Here is a 23,123-nt window from a genome sequence, read left to right on the forward strand (position 1 = left end):
TAGATTAAAAGAGATTTAAAAGTCATAATAACCAAATGTAGTGAGTAGATCTTATTTGAATCTTGACCTGAACTATCCAAAAAGGCATTTATGAGTTAATGGGAGCTTTGAGACAACTGAATATGAAGTGGGAATGAGTAATATTAAGGAAGGATTACTAATTTAGTTTGGGGTGATAATGATTTTGAGCTCCTGTAATAAAATATCCTTGTTTTTTAGAGATACAAATTAGAAGTAGTTAGAGATGAATTGGCATGATAACAGGGATTTATTTTAAATGCTGTTAACAATTATAAAACGAAAAGAAGGGAAAGAGAGAAATGTGGACATAAGCAGATATGACAAAAAATGATCACTGCAAAACTGGAGAATGGGATGGGTATTTAGGGTTCCTTATACTGCCCTCTGTACTTCTGTATATGTTTGAAAACTTTCAAAAGTTTTAAACTATACCAAAAATAGCAGGAGGAGAAAAAAACAAGGAAGTTTGAAGGAAGGGGCTGGGGAGAATATTTTTCTCCATTCTCTGAGCTAAATGCCTTAAAGAAAAAAAAAGGTAATGAGAATTTACCACTAAGGTATTTTCACCAAATTGAGAAATAACATGAGCTCCCTGATATCCTTAGCTTTGAATTCCGTTTGAGGCCTAAGAGGGTGACATAACATGGCTTATGTAAAACAAGATCCTTCAGCTCTCAGACCTCCTGGCTGATACAGAGAGAAAGGAAAGGGTTTAGAAAATTAATTATTGCCAGACTAGAATGAAATACTTTCATTTGTACGAAATAATTCTGGGAGAAGACCAGGCGCAGTGGCTCACACCTATAATCAAAGGCTGAGGTGGGAGGATGACTTGAGCTCAGGAGTTCAAGACTAGCCTGGGCAACACAGCAAGACCTCATCTCTACAAAAAAATAAACTAGCTGGGTGTAGTGGTGTGTGCCTTTAGTCCCAGTTACTTCAGAGGCTGAGGCGGAAGGATCACCTAAGCCCAGGAGTATGGAGGCTGGGGTGAACCATGATTGTGCCACTGCACTCCACTCTGGGTGACAGAGTAAGATCCTGACTCCAGAGGAAAAACAAAAAAAGGATTCTGCGATAGACCAAAAACAAAGGGGAACTCATTAGTGGAAAATTATTATTGACAGCAAAATGATTTTACTAGCAAAGTCCTCTGGTCAGGGCCACCTCTCACTTGTATATAGATTACTCTAAATAATATGGAGAGAATGTCAAGTTTTGTATGAATTTCTATCTCTGATATTTGGGGTTTTGTTTGTTCATTGTTGTTTTATCTAGCATGTGCCTGCAGGTACTTACTGACATCTCTCATTGACAGAAATATTTTAATGAAATAAGTTCTTCCAATAACTGGCAACCCCTGACTCTCCTGTGTAAAGAAAGAAGTTCACCAGCCTCTGAGCTTGCCTAGTTACCAAGCAGGACTTGATATTTTTACCTTTGATTTTTCAGATGAAACTTCAAAGTGAAGTTTGAGGGAAAAAATGGCCTCACATGAAAAACAGTTTGGTGATTCCTAGAAGGTCTCAAAATGGACCTTCCAAACAACCCTGTAATCCCCCTACTGGGAATATGCCTGGAGGAACCCACATCACTGTATAAAAAAGATACCTGAACACCCTTGTTTATTGCAGCATTGTTCACAATAGCAAAAACATGGAACCAACCGTGCTACCCATCAAAAGAGGACTGGATTAAAAAAATGTGGTACATATACATGATGGAATATTACGCGGCAGTAAGAAGGACAAAATTATGAAATTTCCAGGAACGTGGATAAATTTAGAGTCTATAATACTGAATGATCTAACACAGAAACAAAGAACTGAGTATCACATGTTCTCACTAATAAGTGGATCTTGAACACTATAAGAAAAGGCTTGTCAGTAGTGGGAAATTGTCGGCGGGGCGGGGGGGATGGGATTGGCATTGGCAGTAGTAGGATTCTGTGAGGGGGGGCACACCTCATCAGCTAGGGTACCTGCATAATGAACATTTGTATACTTAATTCTGAATTGTACCCCACATCTTTAAAATTAAAAATTAAAAAAACAAAAACAAAAACAAACAAAAACGGCCCTACATGACCGAAGCCACAAAAAATATCTAAACTTCCCTGAGTCTGTCACAGATCTGTAGAAACAGTTCTAGAAAACAATCCCCTAAGGAATAAAATCACAAGTCTACAAACTTTCTGGCCTTAAGTAATGACCTGTTTTCATGGTCAAACCAATAGAGTGAACCTGTATAGAAGACACAGTGAACATTGAGAAAAGATGTTTAATCTGAATCCAGTTAGCTAGGGGATGCCAAGGGCCAGACACCATTTACATTAATTAGCCTTTCCTAAACTCCATTGTTTAGAACACCTCAGGGAATGTTAATAGATGTTCCTAAAAAAAAGAGAGAGTCCATGATAAAATCAGTATTAAAAAGCAAACAAAAAAATTTCCATAACAAGACCACCCTGAGAGAGTCACAGGAGATCTCTCCAGCCTTCCTTCACCTGTTTAATCAAAACTCAGAATTTCCCAAACTCATTTCCTCCCAGACCCTGAATACTTGTACAGGTTGGGAGAAATACGATCAGTCTACACTGACTGGCTACAAAGCAATTACCCAGTGTTCCCTCTGGGCTTTGCACACATAGTCTTATTGCCATTGCCAAAATATCCAAAGCTAACCAACTTCTCTAAAGCTAGAGTTCATTTGGGACAAAATTTCCTAATTAAGTTCATGCAAAACATAAATTATAAGCAAAGAACACAAGTCAAAATATTTTTTGGTGTTCTTATAAACAAATAAATAAGCAAGCTATAGAAGTGTAAGAATCTAGTCAAATTGTTATTCCCATACCATCAGAAAATAACAGACTTACCACCCACCACCCTAAATGTGGAGGTATGCTCTTATAAAACAGAAGGGACCCTCACTAAGACACTCAAAAGATGGATAATTAGAACAAAGTAAGAATTACCGAGACACTGACTTACCTACAATAGAATTTAAAATCGAACCCAATATTATAAGAAAAAATGCAATTCATTTAATGCACTTTTTACAAAATGTAGATCATGTCATTGAAGGTTTACTATTTTTCAAGCAGCAATCTTTGCATACAAACCATGTAATGATACCATGTTAGCACATGGCACCTTAATTTATAAATACACTGCAGGTCACCATAATATCCTTCCAAATTACATTCAATGAGAAGTCTAAGATATAATTAGTCTAAACAAGGTGGTATACACTTCACTACCAGTATTTTTTTTTTTTTTTTTGAGTTGGAGTCTCACTCTGTCGCCCAGACTGGAGTGCAGTGGCCGCTCCCGGCCACCGCAGCCTCGACCTGCTGGACTCCGGCAATCCTTCTGCCTCAGCCTTCCAAGTAGCTGGAACTACAGATGTGCGCTACCACGTCTGGCTAATTTTTGATTTATTGTAGAGATGAAGTCTCACCAAGTTGTCCAGGCGGGTCTCGAACCCGCAGGCTCAGGCAATACACTCACCTCAGTTCTGTGGAAATCACAAAATAACCACTAAAACACAAGGAGTGGCTGTCACTTTGTAATGCTGTTCTAAAAGATGCGTTAACAACAACAAAAAAGGCCTATCATGTCTATTATGTATAATGCAGACTGAACACACAGTTTAGACTTGTTTTTTCCTGACCCCATTATAATTTCTGGTATAGGACTTAGCAGACAGCATATGCATAGCTCAGTAAAACTGGCTGGATGGAGGGAAAGTTACAGGACTTAAAAAGTGCCAGACTCTGCCGGGCTCGTTGGCTCAGCCTGTAATCCCACGCCTTTGGGAGGTTGAGGTGAGTGGATTGCCTGAGCCCGCGGGTTCGAGACCCGCCTGGGCAGGCGAGACCTCATCTCTACAATAAATAAAAAAAAAATTAGCCGGGTATGGTAGTGTGCGCCTGTAATTCCGGCTACTCGGGAGGCTGAGGCAGAAGGATCGCCACAGCCCAGCAGGTTGAGGGCAACAGAGTGAGACTCCAACTCAAAAAAAAAAAAAAAAGTGCCAGACTCGGCCAGGTGTGGTGGCTCACTCCTATAATCCCAGCACTTTGGGAGGCCGAGGTGAGAGGATTGCCTGAGTCCATGAGTTTGAGACCAGCCTGGGCAACTTGGCAAGACTTTGCCTCTACAATGAATCAAAATATTAGCTGGGTGTGGTGGTACACACCTGTAGTTCCAAAAGGCTGAGGGGAAAGGATCACCTGAACCCAGCAAGTCGAGGCTGCCGTTGCTGTGAGCATGTCACTGCACTCCAGCCTGGGCAACAGAGTGAGACTCTGACTCGAAAAACAAAAACAAAAAACAGTATCAGACTCTTTCTCTGTGTCATCACTCTTGCCAAGGAGGTTCCAGGACTCCAGGGCAGCATGGAGCTTCAGAAGATCCCTGGTAGAACAGGGAATCAGATGCACACAGCCTTTATCTACTGCTGGGCGGTACCCTGGGTGTGCTGTACAGTCTATGCCTGCTGACTGGTAAAGTGCCCATCCCCTTCTAGTCACAGTACAAGATCATCATGTTACAAGTAGCTCCTTTCAAGGCCAGGTACTGACATACGTGCTAGCACGGTTTTTATTCCTCCTGGCTTTGTATTTCCATATGAAAGAACCTCCCATAGAAAAACTGGTTTCTTCCCCCCTCACTGCAGGGGAAGAGATTTTTGATGGGTGAGTTTGAGAGAAGTAGCTGAACTGAGAAGAGCGATTCAGTCCCTTCTGATCCCCTCTTTTTGTCTAGATCATCGTGGCCAATGAGAGGGGGCCCTCCCTCCAGTCAGTCCTGCTGTGCACAGTCCTCCTGCCTGGGACAGGATGAGTGGACGGATTTAAGTCAGGACCTAAATGTTACAAGCTGCAGATTCCAAGTCACATTCTGCAGTTGCTTTCATCACAAATAAAACTTTTTTTTTCTGAGTTGGGGTTCTCACTCTGTCACTCAGGCTGGAGTGCAGTGGCACCATCATGACTCACTGCAACATTAACCTCCTGAGCTCAGGTGATCCTCCCGCCTCCGCCTCTCAAGTAGCTGGGACTATAGGTGGGTGCCACTACACTCAGCTTATTTTGTTGTTTTTTTTTTGTAGGGATGAGGTCTTCCTATGTTGCACAGTCTGATCTTAAACTCCTGGGCTCAAGCAATCCTCCCTCCTCCGCCTCCCAAAGAGCTGGGATTATAGGCATGAGTCACTGCATGGAGTCATTCCTTTTAAATCTCAATGTATTTGGCCTGTCTTGCTTCTCACCTGGTTCTTAATTCAGAAGAGTAGAAAAGGGATGTCCCACAAGGACATCCTACATCAGTCCTGCCCCTGCACCTTGGCAGTGGTGGCCCTCCACCAGCTCCCTCCCTTGGCTGAGAAAAAGCCCAACCTCCTTCCTCTCCTGACTCATCAAAAGCAATCCTGCAGGTGTCTCACTCCCTCAAGGGCCTGACTCAGTTATAAAGCCCTAGGATTGATCAGAAAAGGCAATCCCAGCAGTGGGCTACCTCGTCAGCATCTCACCTCTAACTCAGGATTTTAAGTCTCCTTGGAAGAGGTTTGTGAAAAGCCTGCCAAGGACCCTTTGGATGCACAATCAACAAAAAGGAAATGTGTTCTCCCCCTTGAGAGATCCAACTTTGGTCCAGACTCCAAAAGATGAATAGAGGAGGCTAAGCTTTGTGACCCATCTTCTCTCAAGAATAAAACTTACAGTTTAATATCGTTGTTTTCAAAAATCATACAATAAGAGTTGCTTGGGAAGCCAGGTATATTCCTTTACAAACACATACCTTTTGTCCTGGTCTTCTTGGCTGTCACTTGCTTTGCTTACAGACAGCAGCCTCTTGTCTCGAGGAACCTGGAAGCATCAACAACCATCATGACACATACATACTTGTAGATTGCAACCGTGACCATGTTCAGAGCTGGACACCAGGATAAGCAAAGAAACCAAAATGAAACATTCTCCAGGAAAAGGTGGAAAGCTTGCTATCACCAGGAGATGGTGAAAGGTGAGTAGCCTGAGTGACATTGACAGTGGAGCCAGAGATAAAGGGGTGATGACAGACATGATTTGGCTGCTCCCTACTGGCCAGGTGACTCTTCCTGGACCTAGGGTGCCTCCTAAGCTCCCATCATCTTGAGTGTGGCTGAGGAGAGAAGATCAATTTGATAAGAAGTGAATCTAGACATGGGTGACTTTGAGCAAACAGAAAACATCATGGAGTTACAAGAGTGACAAGTGTCACATTAAGGAAAAAAGATGTACCCTCTCTCTGATGAGGGACTTCAGGTGCTGACATGTTGGGGGATCTGGGCATGGGGTTGCACTGTCAGTCAGTGAGAGAACAAGCATTACATATCCCCGGATGACCCCTTTAACCATCTCCCTACGCAGCTTGTGGACTTGCTTCCACAATATTTTTTCTAATATCCTTTCATTATTGTCTTAAGCATCTTAATGCCAACTATTACCTGCAAGATTATTGCAAAAGTGCTATTTGAGAGAAAGGTCACCCCACCTGCTATGTCCCTGGGCATAATCTAATCGCCCTGGTGCATCATGGGTCCTTTCTTCCATCACAGTTTTCAAACACATGAATAAGCAGGTTTGGATATATTTGGCTGGTTGGATTTTTTATTTGTGCATTTTTGGTTTTTTGTTATATGTCAAGATTTTCCTTCCAGTCAAACTCCTTTGCACCCAAAATGGAGCTTTTGCTCTTTTAAGATGAAAACAATTCTTGAGAAGCCCCTTTACTGGACGCGTCTAGCAATTCTGCCTGCTGTTTCCAATCACCCAAATATGTACATCAACCCAGACAGCTGACTGGGGAGGAGATAGAGCAAAGAGGTCAACAGTCCAGACCTGGAGCCTCCTTGCCTGAGTTCAACTCTCAGCTCAACTATTCACTAAACTCTGTCCCACTTTCTTCATCTGTAAAATGGGTACCGTGCTAATTCTATACCACACAGGTTTTTAGTAAAATAATGGGCTACTTTTTAAAAAGTACTTGGAGTGTCTGGTACTTTATATTTGTTGAATAAAAACAATAAAAATAAAATAAATCAATTGTTAATCATTCATATCAACTTTGAAAGTCTACACCATACCAGGCATTGCCAAAAGCTAGATAGATGAATAAAGCATAGTTCCTATCATCTGTTGAAGACAGGTAAACATAACATTTCAATACCTAGTACACCCATGTTCACTGCAGCATTAGTCACAATAGCCCAAAGGAGGAAGCCACCCAAGTGTCTGTCGACAGATGAGTGAATAAACAAAACATGGCATATCCATACAATGGAATATGATTCAGGCTTAAAAGCTGAAATTCTGATACATGCTATAATATGGAGGGAACTTGAAGACATTATGCTAAATAAAATAAACCAGATGCAAAAGTAGAAATATTGTGTGACTCCACTTACGTGAGGTACCTTGAATAATGTCATAGAGACAGGAGGTAGAATAGCAATGACCAGGGGTTGGGAAGAAGGGGAAAGGGAGTCGTCATATAATGGATGCAGAGTTTCCATTCAGGGGAGAAAAAAAATGTCCTGGAGGTAGATGGTGGTGATGGCTGCACAACAATTTGTATATACTTTATGCCATAGAACCATGCACTTTAAATGGTCAAAATGGTGCATTATGGAATTGTGGAATTCTTACTACATTCTTCTCAAAAGGTGGTAAGGAGGAAGTAGAATTTAAGAAGATCATGTCTCCCCAGTTCTGCCTGCTGTGCCTTGGGCCTTATCACACAGTCCACCCACCAGAGGGCACCTGGCTTCTGCCCTAAAATGCAGTACTATATAGGTATTCCTTAGAGTGTTGACAAAATGCAATACCCAGTGATAGGTAGAACTGAGTTATGCCCAGGGTACTCCAGAAACCTAGAGGACAGAGCCCCCCAGAGGAGTTACGCCAAGGGTAGAAATGGATCTAGTGGGTGGAGAAGACTTTCTAGTTGTGGGAACTGCACAGAAAAAGGGTGTGGGGTATTACAGGACAAGGAAGACACAGCTAGCACAGGGAATAACAGGAGATGTGGCTTCAGAGATAAGCAAAAGCCAGACAAGGAAGGGCCTTGGACCAGGGGCAGAAGATTTACTTTATGGTCTCCTTGACTGCCAAGCATCCTCACCCTCTCCCCTTCCAACCAGGCAGCACAAAGTCCCCCGTGTCTCTGAAATCCATCCACTGCCGGCCTCCAGGTTGAGCTGGCCAGCGTCTCTTGCCTGGGCTGCCCCATCAGCCCCTAACTGATCTCTCCTCTCCTTCATTTAATTCCCACAAATTATTTCTGGATCCATCAAGAAGATCCAGAGTGGTCTCACGGTGCTGCTATTTAAATCTCTTCAATGCTTCCTATTATTCCCAGGCACGTAGCCTCCAAAAAGTCTCCTGCCTCAATATGATCAACCCCCACCCCTGCTTACCATGCTTGGGTTGCACTGTATCTGTGACCATACAATGGTCCCCGTCACCACAAAGCCATCACACAAGGGTCCTCTCCATAGAATGTGTCCCTCTGTCCCCTATCCTCCCGCCACCACCCCCTATGCTTTTTCCAGACTAACTCCTGACCCTACTTTGAGAACCATCTAAATGTCTGTGTCCATGGTAAGACTACAATCTCCATGAATGTCTATCTTGCCCATGGTTATGTCCCAAGTGCCTGAAATGTAGTAGACCCTTCCTAAATACTGATGGAAAGAATCAATCAATCAATTAAAATGGTCAGGAAAAGGCAGAATCAAATAAATAGAAGAAATGGGGATTCTAAATACTAAGACATGTTAGCAACTCCCACAGATGCATGGCAGTGAATGTTTTTGTTGCCAAGAGTCATCGATATGAGCTCTGAGCAGACAGCTGTAGAGAAAAGTCTATAATGTTAGAGTGTTGGGCACAATGCCATAAAGGTGGTTACTAACCTGTGCGTTTGCTCCAATCTGAGCTGCTCTGAACTATGTTTATCTTTGGCTTTACCCAGACGGTCTTTAGAAAACCGAAACCTCTGAACACTTCTCTTGAGTTCTAGACCCACGTTACCATCTATCATCCCTACCTGGACATCCTACAAGCACATTAGACTCAACATATCATTATCTTTCTCCTCAAAGTCTTTCCTTTGTTCTTCCTACCTTGATTAACCCAGGAATCATCTGAGACATCTTGCCCTGAGTTAGGGGCTCCCCACCAACTCTCTCTCTCTCTCTCTCTCTCTCTCTCTCTCTCTCTCTCTCTCACACACACACACACACACACACACACACACACACATACACACACAGTTGCTAGCTTTTATTCAAACAATACTACGTGAACACATTGCTTGTCTCTAGCTAGTGCTTGCTTTGGTGGCTGAGTTAGGGAGAATCCTCACAAATGCTCATCTGGGGCATTCCTCCCCACCCCATCAGGTCTTCATCATTTCTTCATCTGGACAATTGCAATGGACTTGGCCGCTGAACTGTCTGCTCCCAACCTACTTCTATTGCTGGTGCTGCAAGGTATGTGGTTAATTTCTGCAACCTATGTTGCCTAGGTTCAAAATCCTTCAAAATTAGAGGAAAGGATATCAAATATTATGATTAAAGGGTTACAGACATTTCATTTTCTTTTTCAAACTTTCCTGCATTTTCTTTGATGAATTTGTGCAAACTTAGAATTAACAGCTGATATGTCAGAACATCAAGTAGTATAAAATTCTTATTTGTCAATTATATCTCAATAAGTCTGAAAAATAGAAAAGCTGATTTAAGAAAAGAATCCTTCCCACTTCATGCTGATTACTCAGATTCCACTGAGTGCTAGCTGAGATACATTTCTCATGGTTTCTCATCTCCTGTTCCCTTTGCCTGAAATGCTCTTCTCTTGTCTGTCTACCTGGCAGATCTTCCTCTGTGGTAGAGTAGACTTTTCTTCCTCTGAAAAGCCTGTCAGTTCTCTGGGAGATTGTCAAGCAACTCAATGCTCTTGGAGCACATCCCTTTTACAGCACTCACCTGCATGCACTATGCTTACAGCTTTATACGACCATATTTGTCCTGGACTGCAACTCCCAATGACCTCTCTGAGGTGTTGAACTGGGTCTCATCTGCCTTTGGAAATGTAATACCTCCCCATAATATCTATCATCATTGCTAGGAGTCATAGCTAATTAGTGAATATTTGTTGGATGGATGGATGGATGGATGGATGGATGGATGGATGGATGGATGGATGGATGGATGGCCAAACAAATCAGTCAGTAAGCTGATCTCCAGCAGTACAAGATCAGCAGAACTGACAGGAACCAACTCACCAGGGAAGACTGTTTTTACTACAGCTGGAACTAGATAATTATAAACCAGCTCTCTCAAGAGAAAAATAAAGTTTTGATAAAGTAAGTCACACCACTTTTTAAAATATCTAGCTAATTAAATCTGTCATGCTTTTCCATCATGCCTAAAATTAATGGAAAGTTATATGACTTTAGAGTTGCTATTGGTAAGTATCTTAAACTGGATATAGGGAACGGGGCTAGGATGTGAGCCCCTAAGTTAAGAGGGAGTCTACATATTTGGGTTTCAAAAAAGCAAAATAAAACCAAACATCATTTACTTAGTAAACAACATATGAAGCTTCAAATGTTTATTTTTAAAAAATTTAAATGGGTTTAAAAAGGAGTATTTTTTAAATGGTGGATATTTGTAATACAATGGATGTTAGAAAACATACAGGATTATCCTGTGACCTTGGATAAATCCCACTGAGCTGCCTAAACTATGAAACTTAAAACCTGATAGTGGAAGGCAGAGGTGAGAGGATTGCCTGGGCCCAGGAGTTCAAGACCAGCCTGGGCAACATGGTGAGACCTCATCTCTACAATAAATCAAAAATATTAGCCAGGTGTGGTGGCACACACCTGTAGTTCCAGCTGCTTGGAAGGCTGAGCCTAGCAGGTTGAGGCTGCAGTGACCATGAGGGTACCACTGCAACCTTATCTGGGTGACTGAGTCTCCAACAAAAACCAAAAACCAAAAACCAAAATCTGATGGGCTTCACTGCAATGACCGTGTGGTGACAGTTAACAAATGTAGGTGAAAAGACCTTGAAATGTATAGCGTAATATACAAAGATATGCCTTTGCCAGCTTCCAAGGACAAGAGGGCAGGCCTGTAAATTTCTTGAGTGCTTGCTTATGTCAGGTGAACTCCTCTCTCTGGACAGAGCCCCTCAGGGGTGATGTGTTCCAACCTCAAAAGTGGGGGAAAATGATGTCTTTGACAAAAAGAACCAATTCACACTTCTAAAGAAACCTTAAAAAGTCTATAAAATTTAAACAATAATGTGATAGCAGTTGTTACAATAATTTAACTTCCCAAAGTTTATACTAAAAAAAAAAAAAAAAACAGAATGACTTTTCTTTTTCATTAACACTCTACTACAGAAAAAAAGTCTACCCTCAAAGGATATTTAACTATGTCACAACTTTAACACCAGCATATATTTGCTGTGAACATCCTGAAAACTGAAATGGGCCTCAAAGTGATCATTTGAACATAGCGTTTTTGGAAACAAGACGAATTCTCTCCACAGACATTAAAATGTTTCAAGCAAAAATACAGCAAAGCTTTTGTAAAATGAAAGGAGCCATGTGACCCTTTCTATACAATCTTGGAAATTCAACAGAAAGAGCTCTAGACTTGGCTACAACTTGAGTTTTCTGTAAACTCTCTACCCTGCATCTCAAAATATTACAGAAAGCAATATTTCAACTTTCAAATTTGCAAGAAGAGAGGTAAACTAGGTACCACATTTGCTAATACTTAATTTTCCGTATTTACTGACACTTAATTATCCTTTGAACTTGTGGGAAATAAAATATATTGCTTTCAACAGCTACTAATTGTGTTTGTTTCAGAGTATGCTTCTTTTTTTCACTAAAACAAAGTATTGTCATCAAATACAAATATATGAAATTATCTCAATTTCACAATAACAAAATTAAATCTATTTTTAAATAACAATATATATATTTCTTTTAAATACAATCAATTTGTTTATTCAAAGCCTTATAAAAACTATTATTGCTATATTAATTTAACATTATAAAAGTCACAAAAAGAAGTTGTAATGACCCGAATAATGAAAATCAGAGTCACTTTAGTTATGTGTTTATAGATTTTAAAGATTCATAAAACTGTCAAGTTTTGACTACTTTTTTATCATAAAGAAAAATCAATTTTCAATTTCTAAGGATGAGACAAAAAAAAAATTAAAACTTAAAAAGTGGCCTAGAATACCATGTAGTCTAATTGGATGAATTCTGTGCTTCTGAACCATCCTCAATGAATTTTGAAATTGCTCACTCCAAAACACTGAGAATGTATCCTTGTGTTTTTCAAATGAGATCCTCAGTCAGAAAGAATGAAAAATATAAAACACCACAGCCAGAAAAGAAGAAGGAAAAAAAACACCTACCATAAAACCATTTGGGTTTTCAGGCTTATTTTTTTCAGGTGTTATCCCTTCACTATAGAGAAAACAGCCCTCCTTACATGAAATATAGTTTAGGCCCTAAAACATCCTTTCATCTGGAGCCCAAGTTCCCCAAAGTTAAGGCCCTTCTTGCTATTTCAGTGTTGGGAGTTCTACAACTCCCTAAGAGGACAGTTAAAATCTGCTAATTCTTGCTCTCTTGATAAACGAAAAAGACAGCCTACACTGGCAAGGGTACCAAAAAAACAGAATGCCCTTCAAATATTTTTCCAGCACTTTCTAACAATAAGTGATGTGTTTATCTGAGTCAACAATATCCTCATTTAAAAAACCTTGAATGGGCCTACCTGTCAGTCACTCACACCTGTCATTCACACCCTGCTCTCCATCTTAGATCTAAGACCTGGTTTTGTTCTCATACATCTCCCCAAGGAGAGAGTCCTCCTGGGTGTTTTAATAAGAGAAGTTGGAAAAGGAATGAATAATTTTAGAAAGCTTTGCCTGAAAAGTGGAGACAATGCCAGAGGTGGTGATGGTGGGAGATCTTTTGAAAACCTGACAAACCTAGTTTAGGAAAGCGACGACGCTGCTGGAAGGAAACTGGAAGTAGGAAGAGGTAGAAACTGATGATTACTAAAAGGAAGATTGTCCCTCCTCAGTAATTTTGCCCAAAGCTCTGATTTTCCCAAGATGGAAGGAGAAGGAGAGGTAGGATCAGTTCTTACTCTAAAATAAGAGTACACTGTGCCCAACCAGCACAATAAACACAACCATTCTTCACCTTTGTGCCACTTCTTGACATAGGACAAAGGTGTTTACAATCAATCAAGGTAGGCAATAAATCTTCTCATTCAGCAAATACGTGTCGATTATTTACACTTCAAGGACTCAAAGGGAGAAGGTAATACAAGGTATAGTTCTTTATGCTTGAGACATACCATTGTTTCTTGTTTGGTTACTAAAATATTCCTATTTTTAAGAACTGTATGGCAGGCAGTTTTTGTAATGTAAGTGGTTTACATTTATTTTGCTTTAGGAGTTCTTCAAAATAAAAATACAGTCCCCATTGAAACAATGGAGACAGTCAAGGTGTAACAAAATTAGAAATAAAATGGCTGTACAAGTTTTCCACAAAAGAATTCATCAAAATTTTCCTTTAAAAATTGAAAAATCTAGAAACCCTGACTGTTTTTTATAAAACTAAAATATCTAGAGGCAACCTAATTGCTCAACAATGGAGCAATAACTAAATTATGATACAGCCACACAATATAATACACTTGGCTGGGTGCGATGGCTGATGCCTCTAATCACAGCACTCTGGGAGGCCACAGCGATAAGACTGCTTCAGCCCAGGAGTTCAAAACCATCTTAGGCAACACAGCGAGACCTTGTCTCTACAAAAAATAAAAAATTAGCCAGGCATGATGGTGCACACCTGTAGTTCCAGCTACTCAGGAGGCTGAGGTAGAAGGATCCCTTGAACCCAGGAGATCAAGGTTGCGGTGATCCATGATCTGCGTCTGCACTCCAGCCTGGGAGACAGAGTAAGACTCTGACTCAAAATAATAATAATAATATACTTCATTCACCAAAAATTATAATCATAAAAATGGCAGCAAGGAGGAATTTGTAATAAGATGTCAAGCAAGAATAATAAATAATATTTATGCATGCGGACAAGGACACAAGAAATAATTATTCCAAGTGAACACTTCCCCTGGGTGGGTGGAGAAGTTGAGCATTGAAGATGGGAGATTAGGGGGACAATGAGAGCAGGAAGACACAGAATCCCATATCAAGTTTAGAAATACTATTAGTTTCCTGGCCCAGGATGAAGAATCTGCCCGCTCTTCCCACCAGCGAGGGAAGGCCCTAGGGCAGGAAAAGAAGGGAGGCAGGGCTACCAAATTACCTTGTAGTAGTCATAGAGCAGGCCAAGGGCGGCAGCACTGTCCTCATCACCATTAATACTCATCATCGCCTTGGTGGCCGCTGTCAGGGGATTTTCCAAGTATGACTTCCAGGCTTCATCCTCACTGGTGTAGGCTCTTCGGGTATTGAACGGAGGGTCACTGGGCATGGGCACTAAGGCCACTAATCTTTTATTACTGTGAAAGCAAGAGAAATGTGAGGTTCATTATCAGAGCAATGTTCTTTTTATCCCCCACTAATAATACACACATTATATGGCTACAAGTTTTTTTTGTTTTTTTTTTGAGATGGAGTCTCACTCTGTTGCCCAGACTGGAGTGCAGTGGCCGCTTCTGGCCACTGCAGCCTTGACCTGCTGGGCTCCGGCAATCCTTCCGCCTCAGCCTTCCAAGTAGCTGGAACTACAGGAGCATGCTACCACGCCCAGCTAATTTTTTGATTTATTGTAGCGATGAGGTCTCATCAAGTTGCCCAGGCGGGTCTCGAAGCCGTAGGCTCAGGCAATCCACTCACCTCGGCCTCCCAAAGTGCTGGGATTACAGGCTGAACCACCGAACCCGGCCTGGCTACAAGTATTAATTTGTAATTCCCCAGAGTGAAGGGAGTTGGAAGGAGAAGGCAAACTAAAGTGATTGCTGCTGATTTACTTATTTATTTTTACTTTCTTTTTTTTTTTTTTTGAGTTGGAGTCTCACTCTGTCGCCCAGACTGGAGTGCAGTGGCCGCTCCCGGCCACCGCAGCCTCGACCTGCTGGGCTCCGGCGATCCTTCCGCCTCAGCCTTCCAAGTAGTTGGAACTACAGGCGCACGCTACCACACCCAGCTAATTTTTGATTTATTGTGGAGATGAGGTCTCACCAAGTTGCCCAGGCGGGTTCCGAACCCGCGGGCTCAGGCAATCCACTCACCTCAGCCTCCCAAAGGCGTGGGATTACAGGCTGAGCCACCGAGCCCAGTTATTTTTACTTTCTATAAGAAGTAATGGTAAGTCTTTAAAAGGTAGTGTAAATTGGCACTACAGTTTGAATGTTTGTCCCCTCCAAAACTCATGTTGAAACTGAATCGACATTCTGGTGATATTCAGAGGTAAGGCCTTTGCAAGGTGTTTAAATCATGAATAGATTAATGCTGTTATCCAAGGACTTTGTTCATCCTGGTTCAATATGATTCACCCTCCTCTTGCTCTTGCTATCTGACCCTCTCTTTACTCTTCCACCCTCTGCCATGGAATGACACAGTAAGAAGTCCCTTGTCAGATGCCACCCCTTGATCCTGGATTTCCCAGCTTCCAGAATTATGAGTCAATCAATTTCTGATCGTTATAAATTACCCAGTCACAGGCATTCTGTTATAGCAGCACAGAACTACTAAGAGAGTTGGTTCTCTTCAAACTTGGTGCTCCATATCCAATCATTCTAGGGACCAAGTAATTGTATTTAATTGTTATTATTATTATTATTATTTGAGTCGAAGTTTCACTCTGTTATCCAGGCTGGAGTGCAGTGGCATGCTCATGGCCACCGTAGCCTTGACCTGCTGAGCTCAGATGATCCCTCTGCCTCAGCCTTTAAAGTAGCTGGAACTACAGGTATGTGCCACCATACCTGGCTAGTTTTTTGATGTATTGTAGAGATGAAGTCTCACCAAGTTGCCCAGGCTGGTCTCAAACCCCTGGACTCAGGCAATCCTCTTGCCTCAGCCTCCCAAAGTGCTGAGATTACAGGCTTGAGCCACTGCGCCCAGCCCTTTAATGATTCTTTACTAATGAATATTAGAATGGGTCCCTATGAAAGGGCAGGTTTCACTTAATTCTTTGGAGTTCTAATTATAATTATGTGCAAGACATTAAATATAATCAATATGCTAATGATTGTTTAAAAAAACTAGTTTAATCTATACTTGAAATTGCTAGCAAATTATAGACCAATCCAAGTCTCTTAATTTAAAAAAAGGCAATATAAGCTTCTTTGCAAAGACAGCATATTACAGACAATGCTGTGTAATAAGGATATGAAGCCCAGAAGTGAGACAAACTCTAACATGAATCCTGTATTGCTATAGGACTTTATGATATTTAGATGGTATAAAAGCTATAGGAGGCTGGGTGCGGTGGCTCATGCCTGTAATCCCAGCACTTAGGGAGGCCAAGAAGGGAGGATTGCTTGAGCCCAGGAGTTTGAAACTAGCCTAGGCAACACAGTAAGACCTCATCTCTACAAAAAAGTTTTTTAAATGAGCCAGGCATGGTGGTACATGCCTGGAGTTCCAGCTACTGGGGAGGCTGAAATATAAGGATTGCCTGAGTCCAGCAATTTAAGGCTGTGGTAAACTGTGATGGTGCCACTATACTCCAGCATGGGCAACAGAGGGAGACCAACATCAGCAACAACAAGCTACAGGTTATAAAGACCACAATGGAGAGCAATGACTCTACCTGGGGAATTTTCAGTAGAGACAAAAAGAGACTAAAGTCAATCAATCCTAACCAAGCCTTGCATAAAGCAGCAATTGACAAACAAGGCAATGTCTTAAGTTCGGTGTGACAATAACTCAAATACCCAAAGACCACGATAGTCCTCAGCAGTTCCCCATGCTGAGACCTCAGTTGTCAAATAAAAGAAACTAAGGAGTTTTGCTACTCATCTCCTGGCCCTCTTTTGCTTAGTTCACTAAAATAGAACGAAATGGAACCATGAGACACTGTAGGAGTATTTCAGTAACACCTATGCCAATGCATAGTAACATGGCATGAACAAGTGACAGGGGTGACAAAGGCTACACCAATATTAATCAGTGGCAATTCAGCCACCAAGGCCTTCTGATGATCATGAAAGGGGTCCCTTTTGCTGACACTCCTGAAGTCATGAAAGGGGTCCCTTTTGCTGACACTCCTGAGGGATTTTCTAATGATAGATGGTCCCTCAGCTCACTTTGTGATGGAGAACTGGTGTGAACCCACAACAAAGAATGTGTTGGAGGCCCTTTATGCGCTGGTGTGGTGTCATGCATCGGTGTGAGGTCAGAAAAGGACACTGACATTGGCGAGATATATTTGGGGATGGGGGTGGGGTGAATGGGAAATACATGTTTAGCAGAGTGGAATTCTGGGCTAGAGGGTCTCCAGGCCTTTGATTTGAATTCTTTGTGGTCAGTGGTTTGGTGGAACTGATTGAGAGGAAAGAGAGAATATTGACCCAATTGCAAATGAACAGGATTAAAAGGGTATAGTCAGGTTTCTTGGAGTAAATGAGAAAAACCCTGGTGGAAGGACTTCCTAACCATTAGGCACCAAGGTGACACATGGAGTAATACAGGCCCAGAAGTGAGTCTTTGCTCACTACTTGCAGGGGTGTGGCCAGATGTCTGAGCTTGTTTCCCCTGCCTTAACTAGGGATAGCAATGCCCAACCTACTTACCTTACAGTGTGATTGGGAGGATCAAATAAAATAACGAAAAAAATAGGATCCTACAAACTGCACATTCTATACAAATATTAGGTGTGACTATCAGTAAACAGCTCAGTGTTCTTGTCAAGGTTATGGATATTATCAATTTTGGGTAAATGTAACCATGAATTAAAAGGAAACTGAAGTTGTTCGTTGAGCAATATTCCTTAAGTATTTATTGAGAGCCCGAGAGGTACCAGACATCAATCTGATTGTTGAGGATAGAGTGGCACATGAGACACTGTCCCTTACCCCAAGCAGCTTACAGTACAGCAGGAAAGAATTACAATGGGTGGTGTCGTGAGGGCTCATGACTAAGGGAACTAACCTAATCAGAGGATCAAGGTTTCTTCACAGATCTGAAGGATAGGTAGGAATGTGCTGGTCAATGTTGAAATGAGGAGACAGGGGAATATTTTTAAAAGTGAAGACTATTTTTGTAGGACAGAATAATGGAATTTTCTTACAAAAAAAGAACACTCATCTTCATTTTGGAGACATTGCTAGAGAAGTTTACATATTCCATTCTAACAATAAAATAGCATTTCTATGTTGTGAAAAATTTCTAAAGTTCATAGGATAGGATTGATTTTGGAGACAGGATATGTTGGTAGACTGCCAAGGGTCTATGAGCTGAAGAAATGAGGCTTCTGGGAGAACCAAAATGTGGGGGTGATAGGTCCAGGTTGTGACATTGTCACCTCCCCACAGTTGATTAGTTGAAACCATCCTGGATGCCTGGTCTGCAGCCTCCACTTAAATAATAAAATAGAGAATTCTGCCCATGAGGGCTCAGGCATCATGCACATTTCCTAAAATGCTTAGTCCTGCAGCAAGGACTTCCTGACCTGGCGCAGTGGCTCATGCCTATAATCCCAGCACTTTGGGAGGCTGAGGCAGGAAGATCGCTGGAGGCCAAGAGTTCAAGGCTGCAGTGAATTGTAATCAAGACACTGTATTCCAGCCTGGGTGACAGAGTGAGACTCTAAGACCTTGTCTCTAAAACAAATAAATAAAAGCATCAATTAATAGATAATAATAGTTCATAATCAAAAATTAAAATGTCATATTACTAGGATTGACCTTGCCACTGAAAAAGAGGAGCATTTTATTCTGTCATGCTTGAGAGAAGCATATATTGTGTAACGTTGGGGGTGGGTGTTAATGACAACACTGGCTCATCACTAGCAGGAAGCACCAAGCTGAAGGATCAGCGCCAAGTCCTGATTACACCAGGTAGTGTCCTGATTCACCGGAAACACTTTTCCTTGAGTCTGACTTCTCAAAACCCCTATCCCGCCTGCTGAATCTCCAGGATTGCAAAATTCATTTGTTCCTAGCACAAATGTTCACTAATTTAAGAATGTCCTTCATCATCCTTTCCCCTTAATGAAATTGTTGATGCGTTCTTACATGATCAATGGGGAAAAAGCATTCTGGGAAAACACAATTTTATTAGCTGCTTCTTTTCACATTTCTGATGGACAAAGAGGCTTTTTTATGCTCTTCCCTTCGACTACACAATTACTTGTTTTCTTTTTTCTTCATAGATTACAATCTCTCTAGTGTAGAGCACTGTTGGATGAAGCTTGGTTTCATAAAAACAGAATAATCTCTCTGGTACACTGAGAAAAATGCAGATTTGTAAAGAAAGGGAAGTTTTGCAGAGCAGTTTTTGCCACCGTTAGAAACACTTTCTGCAGTTGAGTTTTATCACTGTTCTTTAGGAATGATAAGTCTAATTCTGCTCTGACCAACTTTTGACATATTCCTTTTGAAGCTATGTTCTAGGTAGCCTCAAGCAACTATATTGGGCCTGTATTTGGAGTAAAATTTTGATGAGCACCAAAGCAATCACAGCACAGTGAAGGTCGTGTTACACCACAGATAACTTTTTTTTTCCTTCATTTGTTTTCTTCAGTCCACAACCTCATTTTGTGGCTGCTGGGATGATAGATGAGAGGCGAGTCATTAGCTGATATAGTGAAAGGGATGGAGCAGTCATGCCATGGAGACCATGACCAACATGTCTACAAGACTCCAGGTCACTCTGCCGGGGACAGCCTGCCCCCACCTCCTCCTGCTCTGAGCTTAATGAGTCTAATGCAGGAATGCTTTGCTGGGGAGAAACAGAGGAAGCTTAGAACATAATGTCTTCACCTTCGAAAAATATGTGTAGTAAATGTCAACAAATCCAGACACAAATTCACTTTAAAAAGACACCTGAGACCCAAAACAAAAGCTAGGGTGGTGAAGTCACTTTTAATCAACTTCTCCTCATTCATTTCTTTCATAACTGCTACAAGGGCATTGGTTTGGTTTGGTTTGGTTTGATGTGTGTGTTTTTAATGAGGTTTCTGTCTTAATCTAGGGGGGGATGGATTTAAAGTTGAGTTGCCTCAGTTTAAATCTCAACTCTGTTCATTAGGGAATTTGCATGAGTTCCTTTGCCTCTTTGAGCTCTCCTATCTTCATCTGTATCATGACACTTTATAACATTGTTCTAAAGGGATAACTCAGACATGGACATATGAAGTACCTGGTATGTTACAGATCTCCAACAGAAAATTGTTAGTAGAACCTCTCTTTAGAATTCATTCTACTAAGGCTCTCTGCTCAAAGCCCAATGGACTGTTCTCGGGTCTTAATCTCCTTGAATTTTCTTGGCCATTTCTTACTGTGCAAAGATGGTTTTCCTCCACTTTAGGCAACCATTCTTTACTAATTTCTGCTCTACCCAAACTCCCCTCTTCTCCTACGCCTCTAATTCTGATCATTTCATAGTCTTCTGCTCATTTCTCTTCACTGTTGATTCTTACCATTTTCATTGCTCTACCTTAATAACTGCAGATATAGATCACCTGAGAACTCGTTGTTCTGCATGTCTACTTAGATATTCTGTTGTCAATTTAAAGCCAATGTACCAACAATAAGCTAACCATCATTTCTCAGTTGCACACGCCTCACCATCATTCATTCCCAGTCACTCAAAGCCAAATCTTAGGTACTGGTTTAAAATACAGACTCGAGTCAGACTGCCTGGGTGCAAATCCTGGCTATATCCTTAACTAGCTAGACAAGTTAGTTCACCTTTCTGTGTATTAGTTTCTTTCCCTATAAAATAGAGATGTGCCCCCAAACTAGCTAGAATAATTATATTCACTTCCTACTATTTTTGCCAGAACTAAATACACTGGCACAGTGTAAAAGCTATATACATGAACACCACAGCAATCACAGCAAGGTTAAGGCCATGTTAGATCATACAGACAACTTTTCTTGTTTGTTTTCTTTAATCCACAACTTCATTCTGTAGACTCTGGGAGGATAGGTGAGAGGTGAGTCATCAATTAAAACAGTGAAAGGGATGGGGCAGCCATGCAATTGAGACCATTATTCTTTCTGTTTATCCCATACATGAAGTCAATCACCATATTCAGCATTACAGCTTAGTCTTCTCTCTTCATGTCTTCAACTTTCCTGTCTGCAATCCACACTGAAGTCTTGTGAAGCAGTCTTCACAGAACATAATTTTCAGGAGTGTACTATGAGCCTTTACTGTCTGTACCATCAAGTCCAAAACCCACTGTCTGATATTTAAGGCCCTCCATTATCTGGCCCCAACCTACTTCCCAAAATGTATACCTTTCTACTTGCTTAATGTAAAGAACTCAGTCATTTTCTCTGCAACTGCCTAAAGATGCCAATTTCTACTTCCATACTGAACTCAGACTGTTTCCCTGCCTGGAATTCCCTACCTGCTTCTCTCTACCTAAATTCTACTCTTGTCAAACTGAGCACGGTGGCCCATGCCTGTAACCCCAGCACTTTGGGAGACTGAGGCAAGAGGATCACTTGAGACCAGGAGTTCCAGACCAGCCTGGACAACATAGCAAAACCTCATCTCTACCAACATATAAAAATAAAAATAAATTCTACTCTTACTGAAGTCCAGTTGCAGCACCCCATCCTCCAGAAAATTTTCCAGCATTTTTCCTATCACAGCCCTTCAAGGCCTCCCTTTGCTAAGAACTCCTACTGCATGTATATTATTTATTACATAATCTGCCATTTAAATTTTACTGTGCAAAGATTTGACTATGCAAAGAAGATTATCATTCAGCTATCACATCCACCAGCTACCTAAGAGAGGGGCATACCATTATACAAGTGACCCAGCAGCTCTCAAGCACAGCCCATGGCTTTTATCCTCCCTTGCATTCACAGTCTGCTTGGCTTCACCCTGAAATCTGGGAACCTTTTTTCTCTAGCTTTCTTTGCCTTTGACTTTCTTTTAGAAGCAACAAATCCCCCCACATGCCCAACTGCATACACATACACAGACACACACACACACACACACACACACACACACACAGAGTTCCCTGAGCAAGTTAACCCACCTATACTGGCCCGGGCACTTATATCTTAAGAGGCATCTAATACAGCGCTTTAAAGGTGTGTCAGATTGGGCTGGCGTGTTGGCTCATGCCTATAATCCCAGCACTTTGGGAGGCCGAGGTGAGAGGATTGCCTGAGCCCAAAGGTTTGAGACCAGCCTGGGTAACTCATCTCTACAATAAATCAAAAAATTAGCTGGGCATGGTGGCACATGCCTGCAGTTCCAGTTATTTGTAAGGCTGAGGTGGAAGGAATGCCAAAGGCCAGCAGGTCGAGGCTGCACTGGCTGTGAGTGTGCCACTGCACTCTAACCTGGGCAACAGAGGAAGACTCCAACTCAAAAAAAAAAAAAAGTATGTCAGATTATTTGTTTGCAAAAAATGACACAGAGGAGATGGTCCTAGAGTCAAACCTGGCCCTGCCCCTTATAAGCCCTATTACATTGAACAAGTGATTTAGCCTCTCTGGATCTCAGCTTTCTTATTTGTAAAAGAGCTGTTGCATAAATTCAAGGAGAAAAATGCATGTGATGTGTCTAGCAGAGCACTAGACACAGACTAGTGCCCTCTACCTGGGCCGTGATGAGGAACAGAGAAAAGCAAGATAAATAATGTAGGAAGGCCAAACAACAAATATTCAATCACCACCACATCTCACTTTAAATCCTTGTCTACCTTCTGCCTTTCTTATCTTTGTTGATGAAAACTTCACCCTTCTACTTGCAATATTTGGAGTCAAATTGACTCTTTATTTTCTTTTTTTTTTTTTGAGTTGGAGTCTCACTCTGTCACCCAGACTGGAGTGCA

At 41.5% G+C, this 23,123-nt stretch overlaps 1 protein-coding gene across 1 annotated transcript in view; it reads right to left on the reverse strand.

Moving 5' to 3' along the window:
- Nucleotides 1–23,123, reverse strand: part of GRHL2 (grainyhead like transcription factor 2) — a 182,886-nt gene that overhangs the window by 110,417 nt on the left and 49,346 nt on the right. The window contains exons 3-4 of the mRNA XM_008066408.1: nt 14,451–14,646; nt 5,829–5,896 (exon numbers count right to left, since the gene is read on the reverse strand). Coding sequence (XP_008064599.1) covers nt 5,829–5,896; nt 14,451–14,646 — 264 coding nt within the window. The remainder of the gene's footprint in view (nt 1–5,828; nt 5,897–14,450; nt 14,647–23,123) is intronic.

This window comes from Carlito syrichta, unplaced genomic scaffold (genome assembly GCF_000164805.1).
Source record: "Carlito syrichta isolate Samal-C Ts95f unplaced genomic scaffold, Tarsius_syrichta-2.0.1 Scaffold308917, whole genome shotgun sequence".
Classification (NCBI taxonomy): Eukaryota; Metazoa; Chordata; class Mammalia; order Primates; family Tarsiidae; genus Carlito; species Carlito syrichta.